The 18,537-nt window shown below is 42.6% G+C and overlaps 1 protein-coding gene across 3 annotated transcripts in view; it reads left to right on the top strand.

Moving 5' to 3' along the window:
- limk1a (LIM domain kinase 1a) overlaps nucleotides 1-18,537 on the top strand; it is a 112,496-nt gene that overhangs the window by 48,151 nt on the left and 45,808 nt on the right. For all 3 annotated transcript variants that reach the window (XM_039654099.2, XM_039654101.2, XM_039654100.2), the window contains one exon: nucleotides 6,976-7,114. In XM_039654099.2, coding sequence (XP_039510033.2) covers nucleotides 6,976-7,114 — 139 coding nt within the window. The remainder of the gene's footprint in view (nucleotides 1-6,975; nucleotides 7,115-18,537) is intronic.

Below are 18,537 nucleotides of genomic sequence, written 5' to 3'. Positions count from 1 at the left end.
ACCCTTCATTTCTTTTCGACTGAAGAAAGAAAGACGTGGACATCTTGGATGATGTGGAGTTGAGTAAACTATCAGGAGATTTTAGTTCTGAAGTGAACTCTTCAGAAAGATTAGGCTGTGGTGGTGTCTGCATTATTGCAGCTTTGGACATGTTGGACAAACAGCTCTCGGACTCTCTGGAGATGACGTTGGTTGTTCTGACAAAAATGTAAGTAGTTGGCCTTTGACTAATTTCTATATACCTGTAGGGCCCTATAATTTCCGCGATCACGGAATCACGGACGGAATCGCGGAATTGGCCAATTAATGTGGAATCTAGTGTTAACGCGGAATTTTATATATTTGGAATGAAATTCGGTATTTGTGTGGGAGAAGAAGGCATGTCTGGGGAAAATGCAGAGAGACGGGGAAGCAAATCTGGGCGACACAACCCCTTTCGTCATTTCAGCTCATGACGGCATCAAAACAATAGCCGCGTTTCCACTGAAAGCATGGCGAAGTGGCTCTCCGCGGCTCTGCTTTCGTCGGCGAAAAAGTTAAGAAACTCGTCGCACACACACACAGTTCCCTCCGTGCACGTCTATCTATGAGGTGCCGGACCGAGTGTGTGTCCGAGTCGAGAGCGCGCGAGAGAGACTACGAGACAGCAAGCTCAACAGTGCGCGCAAGAGAGACCGAGTGTGTCTGAAAGAGCGCGCGACAGTGCGCGCGAGAGACAGAAGCTGCGTCCCAATGTGCATACTATGCCCGAAATAGTATTGACAGTTACTAATGTCACATACTATTTAGGATGGATAGTATGCACATTACGACGCAGGTAGAGTGTGACTTTTATTTTAACTTATATAAACTAATATAATTTATTTTACAGGACAGTTTAAAGCTCATAATCATATTTTGTTGTTACTTGAAGTACTTATTGTGCAGTGTTATGTTGCGTCATGCAGTATTTGTCATTTTAAGAGTAAATGCCTATTTTATTTGTGTACATTTTAATCATTAACATTAAAAGCTCTTTTTACAACTAAAATAACAGTAAAGGATAAAAAAAAAAACTAAATTCCCAAAAATGATAATGGAAATAACGGAATTTGGGAAAAAATAAAACGGATTTTATAGGGCCCTATACCTGTATCTGTCTAAGGAAATGCTGTTCAAACTATTATCATCACTACATGTGCTATTATCTAGAATTATAAACAAGCTGAAACATGTACTTCCCTCTCTAAACACTGGTAAATTACAGGAAGCATCAGCTTTTTTTGGATTTCCCAGACGAGTAGTAACGGTCAAGTTGTTCCTGCTTTCTAAAAATAATCCTCTTTATCTGCATTCATCGGGGCCACTCTGTCAATCATCGAGTAAACGGGAATAGGTTTAATAATGCCTTTGACACGCTTACTCGCCAGTCTATGGTCCATTGTTAAGAGGACAAGTGCATTTCCTGGTTGCACATGAATACAGTAGTGGCCATTCAAGTTCAGTTCACAGCAGTTCCTTAATGATGCGGCTCACATACAAATAAGGTAGCCTAGAAATCTAGACGCAAAATCATTTTGCAGCAAAGTGTGGTGTAGCAACTCTCCGTTGGCTTTCGAAGTGGAAAAACCAAACTCTGGTCCGGCCAGTCACATCGTGTATAGAGTTGGTGGGCGGGCTTAACACAATGACGGCAGTTGTGACGGTTCTGCGGCGTGATTTCCATTGGTGATTTCCCTTGAAAACAAACAAGATGCTGCTGGCGAACATCAGCCTTTCGATTCGGCTTGACTTGGAGTTTAGAAAACGTCACTTAAGTCATTCTTTAAGGAAGATGTGTTCTGAGTTTTGACGACAGGATATGGCAAAAGTTTAATATATCAACTTTTTTATTATTATTTATTTATTCGTTCATGCCGTTTTACAACATATTACTTCATTTCCATGAACGAAAAAAAGGAACAGGAAGAAGAAAAAATCTTGTAATACCTGTCCCTATTTGTGCACAGTACAAAAACAGCTGCTTTATGAATGGATCAACCCCAATCCTCACCTCAATCAGCAAACATTTTCAGTAATCATTTTCAATAACTTGAGGGAAAACACATTGGACTCACTTATCCACAGCCGTTCATTGCTCTGGTTGGTTAGATCTATCCTATGGCGTGCAGAGGGATATTGAAAGACAACCTTTTATCCCGCCCCTCTGATTGACGTATGCCAATTGTGAGTTCCCAGACCTAACATATTGATAGGTCTGGCTTGCCAGGCTAACAAATAAGGCACAATTTGAGCGAAATACAGGAACGACTCAACAGTCTGCCATTGGATAACAACACTTGCCAAGTGCAATAATAAAGTCATTATTTACTTGCCCTCAAAGTTGTTCCTAACCTGCATGAATTTCTTTCTTCTGCTGAACAACACAATAGGAATATGTGCAACCAAACAATTTGTGCATACTATTTTTTTACATACTATGGAAGTCAATGTTGCCTCACAACTGTTTGGTTTCACATTTTCTTCATTCAGGTTTGGAACAACTTGAGGGTGAGTCAATGATGACAGCATTTTCAATTTTGCGTGAACTATCCCTTTAATGCACTGTAAGGTACAGCACAAATGCATTCATGTGACGTTGCAACTTCCAGTGCATAAAGTTTCTTAATTGCTTCCTTGAGCTCAAGGTAATGCTGAAGTACACTGCCTCTTCTTCACTCCGATCAGCTGATTTCCATTCATGTGATGATCATAAGCACAACAAACTGTGCTCAAACTGATTAACAACTCACTTACCCCTCTGTCATAATGAGGTACAGACATTATCTTGACGTGCATTGATTTGGATTAGGGTTTAAACCTGGAGAGGCCTGTCACCATTCAGAGGGCATGATGGGTCATTGTGTGGCAGATGGTCATGAATGAGTGGACTCCCTCGGGCTCTGATCAGATCAATCCAGAGATATCCGCCTCTGGCTGCTGTAAATGACACCAATGATGGATCATCTGACGTCATGCTGAAGCTCATGGGTTTAGCTCTGCTGAAACATGTTCTCACTGAGTTATACTGAGTATTATCATGGTCATGAATGCATTATTTTGTTTCCTGGTGTTATCCATTGTTAGTAGACATGTCATGGTGGGGACATTTTCACACCGGTAAATAAATAAGCGATAACACCGGATGTGGTGGAGGAGCAGGGTATTGAAATCTGTTCATTATCACATTATCTGGAAAAATAATGTAATGGTGTATGGCCGAATGATGGTGACACAGACCACCACAGCAAGACTAATTGCTAGATTTGTTAGATTATGGGTGTACTCACACTAGCCAGTTTGCACCGTGCCCGAGTGCGTTTGACCACCAAAGCGTGGTTCGTTGGACTATTCTGAGTGGTCCGAACCGTGCCCGGGCGCGGCTCGATTAGCCGGCCCTGGCCCGCTTGGAAGAGGTGGGCCAGAGCACGGTTCAGTTGGACTCGGGGCGCGGTTTGCATGCAGTGTGAGCGCTAACCGTGCTGGAGCACGGAACAGGACGCGTGAAGTTATGGTTTTGGGAACTGTAGTCCGTAATGAAAGCTCCAAAGTCCTTGCTGCACTTCAGCTGGTACCTTGCAAACCTCCTCATACGAGCAGCACGATTACATGAAAATTTTCGCGCTACTAAGGCGACACATCTGTTTAACAACAGGCTGTGAGAGGGCTGTGGACCACCGTGGACCAAACGGCACAAAATTATCCACAAAGAAAACAGAGCGATGGACTCCATTGTGTTCAGAGAGCGCCGCTCTTCTTGTTTATCCCGAAACCATAATGATGACGTAAGCGTGCTCCGGCACGAATGCTGAAACCCTATGTAAGTGCAGGCCAGAGGGGGAGTGGGGAGGGGGGACAATCGTACTCGGGCCCGGTTCATGGCAACCGTGCCTAGTGTGAGTACACCCTATAAAACAGTAGTGCTGGTGGATGTTGGCCAGTCAATCCAGTGTTCCAGTAGTCATAAAACACAGTAACAGTGCCGTGTATGTCACTGCACAGCACCCATAGAGACCAACTATTATATGCATTTTTATTACTGATGGGGGGGAGAGAGTGAGCCAATCAGCAGTAGGGGGCGTGTCCACTCATGATGGGCGGGGGTAAAGAGAGTGAGCCAATCAGCATTAGGGGGCGTGTCCACTCATGATGGGGGGGAGAGAGTGAGTCAATCAGCAGTAGGGGGCGTGTCCACTCATGATGGGGGGGGTAAAGCGAGAGTGAGCCAATCAGCATTAGGGGGCGTGTCCACTCATGATGGGGGGGAGAGAGTGAGTCAATCAGCAGTAGGGGGTGTTCCACTCATGATGGGAAGGAGAGAGATAGCCAATCAGCAGTAGGGGGTGTGTTCACTTATATGGGGGGGGTGCCCCAATCAGCAGTAGGGGGTGTGTCCGCCCCAATCAGCAGTAGGGGTGTGTCCGCCCCAATCAGCAGTAGGGGTGTGTCCGCCCCAATCAGCAGTAGGGGGTGTGTCCGCCCCAATCAGCAGTAGGGGGTGTGTCCGCCCCAATCAGCAGTAGGGGGTGTGTCCGCCCCAATCAGCAGTAGGGGGTGTGTCCATCCCAATCAGCAGTAGGGGGTGTGTACGCCCCAATCAGCAGTAGGGGGTGTGTCCACCCCAATCAGCAGTAGGGGGTGTGTCCATCCCAATCAGCAGTAGGGGGTGTGTCCGCCCCAATCAGCAGTAGGGGGTGTGTCCACCCCAATCAGCAGTAGGAGGTGTGTCCGCCCTAATCAGCAGTAGGGGGTGTGTCCGCCCCAATCAGCAGTAGGGGGTGTGTACGCCCCAATCAGCAGTAGGGGGTGTGTCCATCCCAATCAGCAGTAGGGGGTGTGTCCGCCCCAATCAGCAGTAGGGGGTGTGTCCACCCCAATCAGCAGTAGGGGGTGTGTCCGCCCCAATCAGCAGTAGGGGGTGTGTCCGCCCCAATCAGCAGTAGGGGGTGTGTCCGCCCCAATCAGCAGTAGGGGGTGTCCGCCCCAATCAGCAGTAGGGGGTGTGTCCACCCCAATCAGCAGTAGGGGGTGTGTCCGCCCCAATCAGCAGTAGGGGGTGTGTCCGCCCCAATCAGCAGTAGGGGGTGTGTCCATCCCAATCAGCAGTAGGGGGTGTGTCCGCCCCAATCAGCAGTAGAGGGTGTGTCCATCCCAATCAGCAGTAGGGGGTGTGTCCGCCCCAATCAGCAGTAGAGGGTGTGTCCATCCCAATCAGCAGTAGGGGGTGTGTCCGCCCCAATCAGCAGTAGAGGGTGTGTCCATCCCAATCAGCAGTAGGGGGTGTGTACGCCCCAATCAGCAGTAGGGGGTGTGTCCACCCCAATCAGCAGTAGGGGGTGTGTCCATCCCAATCAGCAGTAGGGGGTGTGTCCGCCCCAATCAGCAGTAGGGGGTGTGTCCACCCCAATCAGCAGTAGGAGGTGTGTCCGCCCTAATCAGCAGTAGGGGGTGTGTCCGCCCCAATCAGCAGTAGGGGGTGTGTACGCCCCAATCAGCAGTAGGGGGTGTGTCCATCCCAATCAGCAGTAGGGGGTGTGTCCGCCCCAATCAGCAGTAGGGGGTGTGTCCACCCCAATCAGCAGTAGGGGGTGTGTCCGCCCCAATCAGCAGTAGGGGGTGTGTCCGCCCCAATCAGCAGTAGGTGGTGTGTCCGCCCCAATCAGCAGTAGGGGGTGTCCGCCCCAATCAGCAGTAGGGGGTGTGTCCACCCCAATCAGCAGTAGGGGGTGTGTCCGCCCCAATCAGCAGTAGGGGGTGTGTCCGCCCCAATCAGCAGTAGGGGGTGTGTCCATCCCAATCAGCAGTAGGGGGTGTGTCCGCCCCAATCAGCAGTAGGGGGTGTGTCCGCCCCAATCAGCAGTAGGGGGTGTGTCCATCCCAATCAGCAGTAGGGGGTGTGTCCGCCCCAATCAGCAGTAGGGGGTGTGTCCGCCCCAATCAGCAGTAGGGGGTGTGTCCGCCCCAATCAGCAGTAGGGGGTGTGTCCGCCCCAATCAGCAGTAGGGGGTGTGTCCGCCCCAATCAGCAGTAATAATAATACGTCCTAAAAAGCTGACATCAGTTCATCGCAATCTCGCACATCTCTGTTATCATCAATGAATCTTTCATAATATCTATACTTTGTTTTAATTAGAGGATTTGCCCGCATACAGAATTCAGCTCTGAACAAAAAGTCTGTTTTGAGTGGTGAGGGAAGTATATCTTAAATGCTTCTGATTGGCCATTGCGTTCAAGAAATCAAAATATATGTCTGTGATTGGCTAAATCACTCAATTCTGCAAACATGTTATAAATAGAAACTCTGGCCTGTAAATCACTTCTATTTTGTTTTAGTTGTTCTTGTTGCTTTTCTGCGATAGAAAAATAGTACTGTATTTTTTGTTTTATTCATAGATATTTCTAGTTTGCAGGAATATATATTATACCAATCATAATAGCTGTGAAAATAAGCAATTGATATAGGAATATAAATGCACTTAGATCATAATCTTGTACAGTTTACAACATTTGATAAACAGATCTCACTTGTTTTCTGTTATTATATCAGGATTCACTTGAAAATTCACATTTATCCTCCAGAACTCATTCTAATAATATAATATGTTTTAATGTTTCAGACTCAATAGAAGTGAAAGAGCAAAGACAAGAACTGAAGTAAAAGTTGATGATGCTGTGGTTTGTTTCAGCCTGTTGACACCAATAAAACAATTTACAGAAGATCTCAGACATCACCATAATGAATGAGCTGAAAACAGGGAACTTTTGGAGACAACGAGGTTTTTCAGCTGCTATGTTTAACATGATGGCCCTGTGCTTTTTAAATGCAGATTGGGTAAAAACACAGTGATCACAGTTCACACCTGCAGTGAAGCTCCTCCAACAACAATTCACCAATGAATACTGGGAATATTCCCATCATCATTCACCTTGTGTGTGTGTTGTGTGTTTGATCCGCAGGTGTTGTGAGTGCGGGGCGTCTCTCTCACACTGGTACTATGAGAAGGACGGCCGTCTCTTCTGTAAGAAGGACTACTGGGCCAAATTTGGGGAGTTGTGTCATGGCTGTTCAGAGCCCATCTCCACCGGGCTCATCATGGTGAGTCCAACCCGTCCGAAACCGCATCTCCGCCGTCTCTCCTCACCTCGGTCTCACGGGCAGCCGCTCTAGTTACACTCAATTCACACACTTACTGCAGCCGGATCACACACGAGCAAAGCATGGAAGAGCTGATCTATAATTCAGAGATCGTGTTAATGAAGGGAAACTTTGTGTGGCCTTTTGTTTGAATGCATTCACTGCTAGCTGTATTATTTAGTGTTTCCACAAGAGCAAGAGTTGTTTATTGGACAAGAAAGATTTATGACCTTCTGAATTCCTTGATTGTGCCTGAATCATCTGAATCCTCTTTTCCTCTGGTTTGTTTACACAGAAATCATTTTGACCCCCTAAAAAACAAAATCTGCCTTGCCAGTTCTGCACTTGCTACGCTCTATGTACATTTACCGCATATATTTCAAGTTATGGCTGAACAATTAATGGAAATAAAACTGACACAGCCAAATTACATACATTACAGCATTACTATATGTGTTTTAGAGGTATATTATGTTCATACACAGGAGAGCGGGTGTTTCACTGTAAATGCTGCTCCATATGAACGTCACCTCTACATCTGCTTCAGTTTCAGTCAATTTAACATGTTTTTCGGAAAGAAAACAAGTCTTTAAAAATAAAAATAAAAAAATAAACGTTTTTTTTAATGCAAAGGGTTCAAAATCTGTTCACATTTGTCACTTTTACAGCTTCACCAGTTTACAAAAAAATCCTTAAACTGGAAGAGCAAGACTCTCCAGTGACAAAGTTCTTTATAATACCAAACCATAATATCTCTTTAAGTTATCAACACAGAAACTATTTACAAAAGAAGGGGGAGGTAGTCGCATTACTCAAATCAAAAAGGTATTTGGTCCAATATGAGTTATATACTCTATACATCTGGAGCAGAGTTCAACAAACAAGTCCTTCTGATAAAAAAAATCTCTATATTAAAAATATTTTTTAAGATATCAATCCAATCCATTTTTCGGTGTTACCAGAGTGTTATCATCTTCTCAGCAATATGAAATGATAACATGACCAGCATTTCCTCTTTAGAGCGAAAATGAAGATAGATCGTATCATTTCTGAAGAAAGCATTAACAAATTCATACAGACTGAACCTTGCCCTAGTTATGGTTTCCTCAGGTCTATTACGGTACGTTCACACCACCGACTCGGTTGTCAAAAAGTATGGGGACGCAACAGCAACCGGCACTATAAAAAGGTTTGGTGACCATTATTATTTAAGGTTTTTATACCGCTTTGGTCACATTTGGTCAGGAAAAAAATAATAGTTCGCTATTTTTGTTTGCGGTCAAATCGGTGTCAATGTGAGCAAATGAATTGCATTCCCGCTTTAAAACGACCGTTTGGAAATATTTCAAATAAAAGTTGCGCTCATGCGGTCCCTATAATGGTGCGTTCACACCGGACGCGAATAGCGCGTCATGCGCGAATGATTTTAATGTTAAGTCAATGCAAAATGCGTTATGCGTGTAAAAAATTCCTGCGGCGCGAATGAGGCGTCTGGCGCGTTAAGCGGGAATGATTTAGTTAGTGGTATTTGTGCATTCACGCGTTTGACGTGAATTCGCGTCTGCCGCCCGAGTTGAAAAATCTGAACTTTGCCGTGAATTCGCGCCGCGTTAACCAATCAGGAGCCTAGCTGCTTGCTCACGTGGTGAAGTGTCTGGATGCTTCAATAAATTATTTTGTAAAATGACTAAATGCATGGTGGGATTATGCACAACAAAGCAAATATTTGATCACTTTACTTTATTTCTATATATGAGACATTTTGTATTGAATGTTATTCATTCCATATCAAGATTATATGAAATATTATTATGATGTAAAGACAACCAACATACATGTGCAAAAGTTCGTGTCTGGACTTGAGAGAGAAAATAATCACAGGACAGGTTAATAAGTTTTGAAGGCTGGCTCTATTTATCATCAAAATTAAAAATAAATGACAGCTAGATTAGATGGATGAGGGCGAGGGTGATCCTCACTGTGATGCGGGACAACAGGTCATCAAACTGGGTGCGGGACAGGCGGAAGTACCGCTGACAGCGGCCGTCATCCAGCGCAGCTCCTGGAGCGAGCGAATGGTGAAACTCGCCAAACGGTTCAAATTCAAATTTATTTATAAAGCAATGAATAAAACAACAGAGTTGACCATAGTGCTGTACAGGGAGTAAAACCATAAACAGAAGAATAAAAGAAAAATGTACATCCACATATCTAATTAGGTAATATAGGCTTCATCAATCAACAACATGTATTTATAAAGAGAATAAAAAACACTAGCACCCTTCACGCATATCTTGATCGAACGCTATCATAAAAAAGTAAGTTTTCAAGTGACTTTTAAACTGACTGAGTGGAGGAAGGTCCCTAATATATAGAGGTAAACTGTTCCATAATTTAGGGGCTGCGAACGCAAATGCGTGATCCCCTCTAGATTTCATCTTTGACCGAGGAACGTCAAGGCGTTTCTGAGAATTTGATCGTAGTGATCTCATCGAATTTTGTTCCTGGATTAGATCTGCAATATAAGATGGGGCTAACCCATGTAGAGATTTGAATACAAAAAGCAACATTTTGAACTCAATCCTAAAAGTGACAGGCAACCAATGTAGTGCTTTTAATACCGGAGTAATATGGTCGAATTTGCGAGTGCCTGTCAACAGTCTTGCAGCCGCATTTCGTACCATCTGAAGTCTATCTAAGACTTTATTTTGGGCAACATAATATAGAGAATTGCAGTAATCTATTCTTGAAGTGATAAATGCATGAATTATTTTTTCCAGATTTTTATGGGATAAAAAAGGCTTAATTCTTGAAATCATCCTCAGTTTAAAGAAGCTCGTTTTAACGATTTCATTTACCTGTTTGTCAAATTTAAGTGCACTATCACAAATCATCCCCAGATTTTTTACATGATGTTTTCTAAACAGGCTCAGAGGACCCAATTTGGCTTCGGATGTGTTTTCAAGGTCAGAGGGGCCAAAAACAATCAATTCTGTTTTTGATTCATTTAGGCTCAGGAGATTTGTAGACATCCAAGCCTTAACTTCTTCTAAACATGCCAACAGTCTATCTATGGCAGTGGGGTCATTTGATTTAAGTGGTATATACAGCTGCGTGTCGTCTGCATAACAGTGGAACAGTGGTTCGCCTCTGAAGGGTCCGGTGGACACAAATATGGCGACGATAATCCCCACGCCGCTGTTCTGACGAATGCTCGGTCGACATAAAAACAATGGCCGCCAACGGATTTCGATTCTGACGAGCGTCACGCGCGTACTTTTTGCTTCAAACTTTTGTCTTTACGCGTGTCAGTTTCACTCTTGACACACGAATTAACACAAAGTGGTCAAGCGTCAAACTAGACGCGTCAGGCGCGAATTTGACGCGCTATTCGCGTCTGGTGTGAACACAGCATAAGTGATGTCATAAATGATAGGAAACCCAGCAACGGCGATTATAGCTTCTCTTCCATTTCTCGGAACTAATGTTTTGGTAGGAATGAAAGTTTATATCGTATGTTTCTCCGGAGTCAGTCAGCGCGAATAACGTCTATATTCTGATTGGTTGCTGGTGTTTTGCAGCTGAACCGCGTCACAGCTCATTACCATAAAGTTGAGCTACTTTTCAACTTTCTGATTGACGCTCGAAACGCCCAAAACGTGACGCCAATGGATTTGACGCTCCTTACAGCGGAGAGAAGCCAGCTTCCATTGAACATGAATGACTTCCGGACGCTTTGGAAGCTCAAGTCGGCGGCGGTGTGAACGTACACTGACACACGTGTTTTGTGCTTCACACTCAGCTTTGGTCGGTGTAATTTGATATTTCATGTTCCCTAAGGCGTTTCTTCCTCATGTTTAAGAAAAAAAAATAATAAAATAGGATTATGGCTGACAAGATGGGAAGGGTTAAAACACAAGTACTTACATTAGAGAATGAAACAAAATGAGAGCTTAAAGGGTTAGTTCACCCAAAAATGAAAATTCTGTCAGTATTTACTCACCCTCATGTTGTTCCAACCCCGTAAGACCTTCGTTCATCTTCAGAACACAAATTAAGATATTTAAGATATTAAGATCGCTCCTGCATACTAGTCCATAGGCTTCTTGAGGGAATGACTTGCTGGCAGTGAAAAGTCATTAAAGACATCGTTAAAATAGTACAAGTGACTACAGGGGCTCAATCTTAAGTTTATCAAACGACGAGAACACTTTTGTGCGCAAAAAAACAACAAAAATGACGACTTTATTTCAACTATTCACTTCCTTCTCCATGAGCCTGTAGTCAGTTAACGTAGTGTGATAGCGTAGAGCTACGTCACAAGTAGGCTCACTATTGGCTGACGCTGGTCATGTGTGTGTGATGCGTGTGACGTACAATAACAGAAGCTTACGCTATTAAACTAGTAAACTGACTCGAGGCAGAGGGAGAAATAAACGAATAGTTGAAATAAAGTCGTTATTTTTGTTGTATTTTTGCGCACAAAAGTGTTCTCGTCGTTTGATAAACTTAAGATTGAGCCCCTGTAGTCACTTGGACTATTTTAACGATGTCTTTAATGACTTTTCGAGGACAGCAAGTGTCATTCCCTCAAGAAGCCTATGGACTAGTATGCAGGAGCGATCTTAATATCTTAAATATCTTAATTTGTGTTCCGAAGATGAACGAAGGTCTTACGGGGTTGGAACAACATGAGGGTGAGTAAATACTGACAGAATTTTCATTTTTGGGTGAACTAACCCTTTAATTGTTGGCGTTTCTTCATTTCGTTCCAGTTTTTGAATTCTCATGTTTAATTTGTTTACATTTTGATTTCAAATGAAGTTTAATGAAATGGATGTGATGGAGGAGGACATAATAACAATTATTTTCAACTAGTACATTTCATATGCAAAAAGTCCTATAACCGTTACAGCCAACTCAGTAACACAGTTCATTCACACAGTTTATGCATGAGGTTTCGTTTGTGACAGATGAATATTTCAAGGACAAACGGGTTAAAGATGTTCAAAGTACTGCAATAGGCCGTCTTGCTCGTCTCAAACTCCGCCCACTGACGTCTGATTGAGCCGGAGACCAGGATCAGTGTAACGGATGGAGGAGAGTAATGCAGGTGCTGTGAGTTTAAAGGGATAGTTCACTTTGAAATTAATTGTTGATATGTTTTATCTTACCTCAAGGACATCCAAGATGTAGGTGTAGGCCATCAATGTCATCAAGACATTAAATCATGTTTAATCTGGACCCCCTAAACCTGCATTATATGACTGACAGACAACAACGGTTTGACCTAAAAATATCAAAATTGAAAATACTGTGGAAACAAAGACACCTACATCTTGGATGCCCTTGAGGTAAGATAAAACATATCAAAAATTAATTTCAAAGTGAACCATCCCTTTAAGCTCAAATCCACCTCTTTTCAAACTATTTCTTCTCTTTCCCCATTGCGTATCAGCTTAGAGAGGCATTTATTTAAAAAGAAAAGGAAAAAATGTTAGAAATAAAAGGCCTAACTGGTATCTAATAGTGAGAATGAAGTGTTTATTACTTTATGGCTAGAATACAGCAGCATCCATTTATGATTTTATACACTGAATATGTTGTTATTATTAAACGATACACTGATATGCACTATTAACACTTTGACAGACGGAAATACTGCTCTTTCCACATTCACAGTGTAAATAATAATGATATTAAGATACATCAGCACATAACGAACGATAGATGCTGTTTTAAGTAAAATAGAGCAAAGAAAACACTTTTTGATGCTATCCGCTGTGTAAAGCTAAATGTGAGTGCAGTAACTGCAGAGTGTATAGCCCGTGTTCAGGCCACACACTTGGCTTATAAAGATCAGGTGCAGCTAACCGGGATGAAGAAACCTTTCACCCACACCGCATGCTGTCATCTGCTTTCTCTCGCTGGGACGATGACCCTTGTTCTGCAGAGTTAGTCACGACCAGAGTTTGGTTTCGCTCTGCGTGAGCTATAAAGCAGATGGTTGGGTCTGTGGTCTGTGTTTGTCTATATAAAGCGTCTGGGCTACTCTCTGTGTGATTTAGTGGCACGCAGACGGCCTCGGGCAGTGCATCCCGATGATTAAACTCCCCAGACTCGGGATAAGTGAATTAAAGATGGCTCAGCTCGCTCTTCCTGCGCTTGACTGGCAGACACACATCTTCATTAGGGGATTGGATGAGGACGGAGGTCAGCTCTGTAGACTCCTGTGAGGAGGACGAGTCTGCTCAGCAAGAACGCAAAGGGAAGTTAAACATCTTTAAGATGTTTTCTTTACATGTGAAATAAAGAAAACAGTTACAAACTGAAACAGGAAGTGCTTCTGGACCAGTGTTGTTTACATCTTGTGAAAATGGTCTATATCCCCATTTAATATATTTAATTAAGAACTACACTGCATTATAACAACAGTTATATTATATTTTATAATTACGTATGTCATGCATTTGCTTTTTCAATGTGCGTGCTCATAACACAGACTTATAAATGATCAAATATAAAACACAGATCCAGAGGCACATTGAATTTGTGTGCATTAGAGGTCATGAATGGTCATTTTGATTTGTTAAAATCTATATCTCCTCATCCATATCCATTGCTCATTAGAGTCTGAAATTATACTTTAAAAAATATTGTTGCAGTGTCTAGTTTGTAACATTAAAAATATTTTTTTAAACTGTATGCTGCAGACGTGTAACGTTACTTCAAAACAAAAACAAAGAAACACAAAGGTACTGCTAAACCATGACCACAGTGTTTAAGTTTAAGAAAGTAAAGTACTTTATTTTTATTAACGATATTTACAGCTTATCGAAATGCTCTGTTCGTCGTCTCCAAAGATAGAAGGAATTTACCTCTCATTCAGACGAAGTCAATCGGCGAATCCTTCTTGATACTGGCGGAGGTTGAAGTGGGAATCCTTGAAGTGCTTTGCACACACAACACATGACTTTACCCACAGATGTGGGTACATTTCCTTGATAAATAAAACTCAACCAGGCACTTCGAAGAGGTTCTGATGCTGGGAGACGGTGTAATGAAGCGTGTGGGTCACTACATCCAACAACCGAACATTTTGACTTGCCCTCTCGTAACTTCTGCATCATTGAGCTCGGACTACAAAATCGGAGCGAGAAATAATAATGGCGGATTGCTCGAAGTGTTGGACCGGTAGTCAATGTCCTTATTTGTCAGTTCTGCTGCAAATACTGCGACGTAATTGTTTTAATTGTCATAGAGGACAAAAAAATCTGAACAGGTTGAAAAATATGACCAAAACAGAATATAAATATATAAACGAAGCAACTTTTATGTACTCATAAACACTCTAAATATACAACAAAATGCATTTAAGGGCTAAAAAAGTGGATTTGGCATGATATGTCCCCTTTAATGAGTCTTTATAAATATATCTATAGAGTTGTAATACTTATAAATAAAGTAAAAATGGAGCTATATTTCATTATAAGCTTGGTCTTCATAGAAAGTGTTCCTGGATATTTGTAGTCCTGCTCCTGGAGGATCCCAAGGTACTCCCTCATCTTTGACATGCCGAACCCCTCAGCAGTCTCAGAGCGTCACATCCCGTTTCTCAGGCTCGTTCTTTTGGTGACTATCCAAAGGTCATGACCGTAGGTGAGGGTCTGAACCCCGAGGACATGGACTAGTGTTTGCTCCTGTCCCACACCTGGCTCAAAGACGGCCGTATCCCTCTTTCTCTCTCTCCCTTGACCTTTCCATAGGGGAAAGTGTTGGATCACTCTTTTCCTGGCCAGTTTGCCTGTTGAGCCCGTGCTAGAAGCTGAAGCTCCAGATAACACAGCACTCGAACCCCTCCAGTTAACCCCGCCTGAAAACCATGTACTCTTTGTTGCGCAATACACGACTAACACTAAGGGCCAATCCCAATTCTACCCCTTACCCCTTCACTTTCCCCTAGCCCTACCCCTTCGCCTTCCCCTTGACCCTTGAAACAGAGTGGCAATGCGTAGGGGTGAAAATATTCCCCTAAGAAATGGGACACCACTACGCCTCCGTTAAACGTCGTTATAAGTCGTCGCTAGCGCCTACGTCACAGGAGATGCGCTGATGTTTATCACAACGTCCAAGATGCCGTCGACAGCTGCAGTTATCTCAGTCGCGTGGGTTACAGCTATTTTCTTGCATTTATCTTGTGAAGTTCGCAGGAAACAACGGAGACGACGAAAGTATGTTGCAGGACTATCGTTAGCAAACTACAGTAATTTTAGCGATTTTTTTTTTACAAACGTTTCTGTGAAGAAACTGACCGTAAATATGAACACAATATTGAATGTACCATAAAGCAAATCATTATTTGTCGTTATAATACTTATTAAAGCCACAAATACTTAAATGTATGGGTCTCCTTTGTCGCTTGGGCAGCCAGCCTGGGTTAGCAGTGACACTTCTCATACCCCTTCGTTTGAAGTGTGCTCCCGAAAAATCTTCGTTTGAAGGGCTATCTGGCCCTTCACCCTAGCCCTCCCCCTCCAACCAAAAGAGAATTGGGACAGCCCTACCCCTTCACGTGGACGCGCAAAACGGAGGGGAAGGGGAAAGTGAAGGGGTAAGGGGTAGAATTGGGATTGGCCCTAAGTTTCCATTGCGTGTTTCCAATCCCATAACGCACTGCAACCATCCGATTAAAATGTTTTGTCCGAGTTGCTTTCAGAATTGTTGATTGTAATGAATACATTCCCTTAAAGGTGTGATGAACTGAGAAAATTTCCTTGAGCGTTTGACATCTGAAGGCCCGTACACACCGGGACGAATATCAGCGCGCGTTATTGGTCAGCGTTTTTCAACGCGTTTTTTGTGTTCACACCCAAGAGATTTTCGCTGACGATGAGCCGAGTGAACATGCAGATTCATTCCCTGACATTAGATGGCGCCCATTTACTCTGCAATCCCACTCCATACAGTAGTTCTCTTTTATCAAGATGTTTGTGGTCCCTGTCGCGTTTGTCATATAGTTCTTTATGTTCTGACACCAACGAAACCAGCAGCTCTACCTTCATCTTGCCTTGCATCTTCCTCATCTTATTTCTTCCTGGCTGTGTAGATGGCGACGCTTCTTGGCGTAGATCTTCTTAACCGTTGCATATGTGTGTTCGGCAAGACCGTTTTGTGTTTGAGCGCCCCCAAGTAGGGGTGTGCGATATGACGATTTTTAATCGTGGATGATTAAAATGTCTCCACGATCTGCTTTTGATGAAATATGGTAGTATCGTGTTACAGTGCATTCTATCAGTTCAGCTCTGGCGCCTCTGTCTCTCAACTGTACAACGCGACGTAGCCTACACACGATCACACGTCAATGAATAGGTACGAGACACTGCAATTCACAAAAGTTCATTATTTGCATAAGCCTCGCCAGTTAAACATTTAATTCACGTGCTGATGCGCTGTTCTAACGTGCGCTGTCCTGACCGCATAACCCCCGACGCTTACATGCACTAGAAGCCTGACAAACAGCGCCTGAATACTGGACTAAGTTATCTTTCTACTGTAGTCTTATTATGCTAATACTGTTAAATACACACAATGCTTACATAAACAGATATGTGTCTAAAGTGAAAGCAAACATTTGAGAAAAATCTGGTGTAATATGCGTCTATATTAAACGTGTCGCGTGCTGGTCTAAAAGCGACAGTAGTAAATAGTACTGCCGCTTGTACTTAAAGGGATAGTAAACAAAAAATAAATAATCTGTCATTATTTACTCACTCTAATGTTGTTCCAAACCTGTATTAAATTCTTTCTTGTGCTGAACACAAAAGACTGGTCCCCATTAACATCCAGGAGGAAAAAAAACAACAACTATACACTTGGGACCAGCAACTGTTCGGTTACCAAATGAGGCTACCATCAGTCAGGAGTGTGTCAGGGACCATCTGAATAGGGTCAATATCAGGAAGGCCCCTGGACCTGATCTTGTCTGTGGGCGGACACTACGCTATTGTGCCGATCAGCTGAGTGGCGTTCTTCCAGATATCACTGGACAGTAGTGTAGTCCCCTCTCTCTGGAAATCATCCAAAGTGATCCCAGTTCCAAAGATTAGCAAACCTATGCAATTAAATGATTTCAGGCCTGTTGCTCTAACATCACTAATTCTGAAGGTATTTGAGAAAATCATTAAAAACCGGGTACTATCAGCTGTAGAGGAAAAACTTGACCCCCTGCAATTTGCATATCGAGCGGGGAGGGGAGTAGAGGACGCAAAGCTTTTTATTTTGAATAATGTATACAAGCATTTAGAGAAACCAAAATCCCATGCCAGGCTTCTGTTTGCAGATTTTTCCTCCGCTTTTAATACAATGCAACCGCATATTCTAATAGACAAGCTCCTATTTGATTTTAATTTGCCTCATCAACTTGTTTTATGGATTTTAGATTTCCTAACTCTGTTAGAGAGCAGAGGGTCTTTATAAATGCTTCCCGTATGTAAGACGAACCGCTACTCCAAATCTTTCATTCCTTGTGCGATTAAACTATTAAACTCTAGGTAGGGTTTTTGAGGTTTTTTAAATGTGCACATAACTGACTGACAGTATGTTGTGAATATTGTGTCTGATTGTTCTATGTATTCATGCTGCTCTAAATGAATTGCCCCTTGTGGGATTAAATAAAGTTGACTGAACTGAACTGAACTGTTCGGTTACCCACATTATTCAAAATAACTTTTATTTTCAACAGAAGAAAGAAACTTATTCGGGTTTAAAACGTCTTGAGAGAGTAAATTAAGACCATTTTCATTTTTGACTGAGGGAACTATCCCTTTAGTGTTAATAAAACAAATGACACAAGGAGAAAATCACTCACTGACTGAGAACTTTAATAGTAGCTTTAATAAGAATCAATAATTTATACAGTGAAGTCTATGTAGTGTTTTAATTTCATATTTGTTCATTTAATTACTTTCTTCAATGCTACTGCTAAATACACCTACTGTACCTGAAAAAAATAAAGCACTGTTTATTTCATTTGAATATTAATCTGTGTAATGTTATCTTGTCTTATTTTTTTTAATAACAAAGAAAATAATGACAAAGATTTTTATCTTCACCACTGGCCTAAATGTATGCCTTTCTTTTGTTACCTAAGGCTTTGTTTTTAACATAGGGACATTAGTTTGGCTGTAATGAACAGCCACTTGCAAAATAAACCAACTTGAAAAAAAATCGTGATCGTGATTTTCCTAAAAAAAATCGTGATATGATATTTTTGGCATATCGCCCACCCCTACCTCCAAGTTGCGTTTACGGTAACTTCAGAAGCTCCAAACACGTGAGCAAAAGCGCCAATCTCATTGGTCGGATATTTTTTACGCAGCGCGTCA

The sequence above is a fragment of the Pimephales promelas genome, chromosome 16 (genome assembly GCF_988280905.1).
Source record: "Pimephales promelas chromosome 16, fPimPro1.hap1.1, whole genome shotgun sequence".
Taxonomy (NCBI): domain Eukaryota; kingdom Metazoa; phylum Chordata; class Actinopteri; order Cypriniformes; family Leuciscidae; genus Pimephales; species Pimephales promelas.
This window is presented reverse-complemented; position numbering and strand designations above follow the sequence as displayed.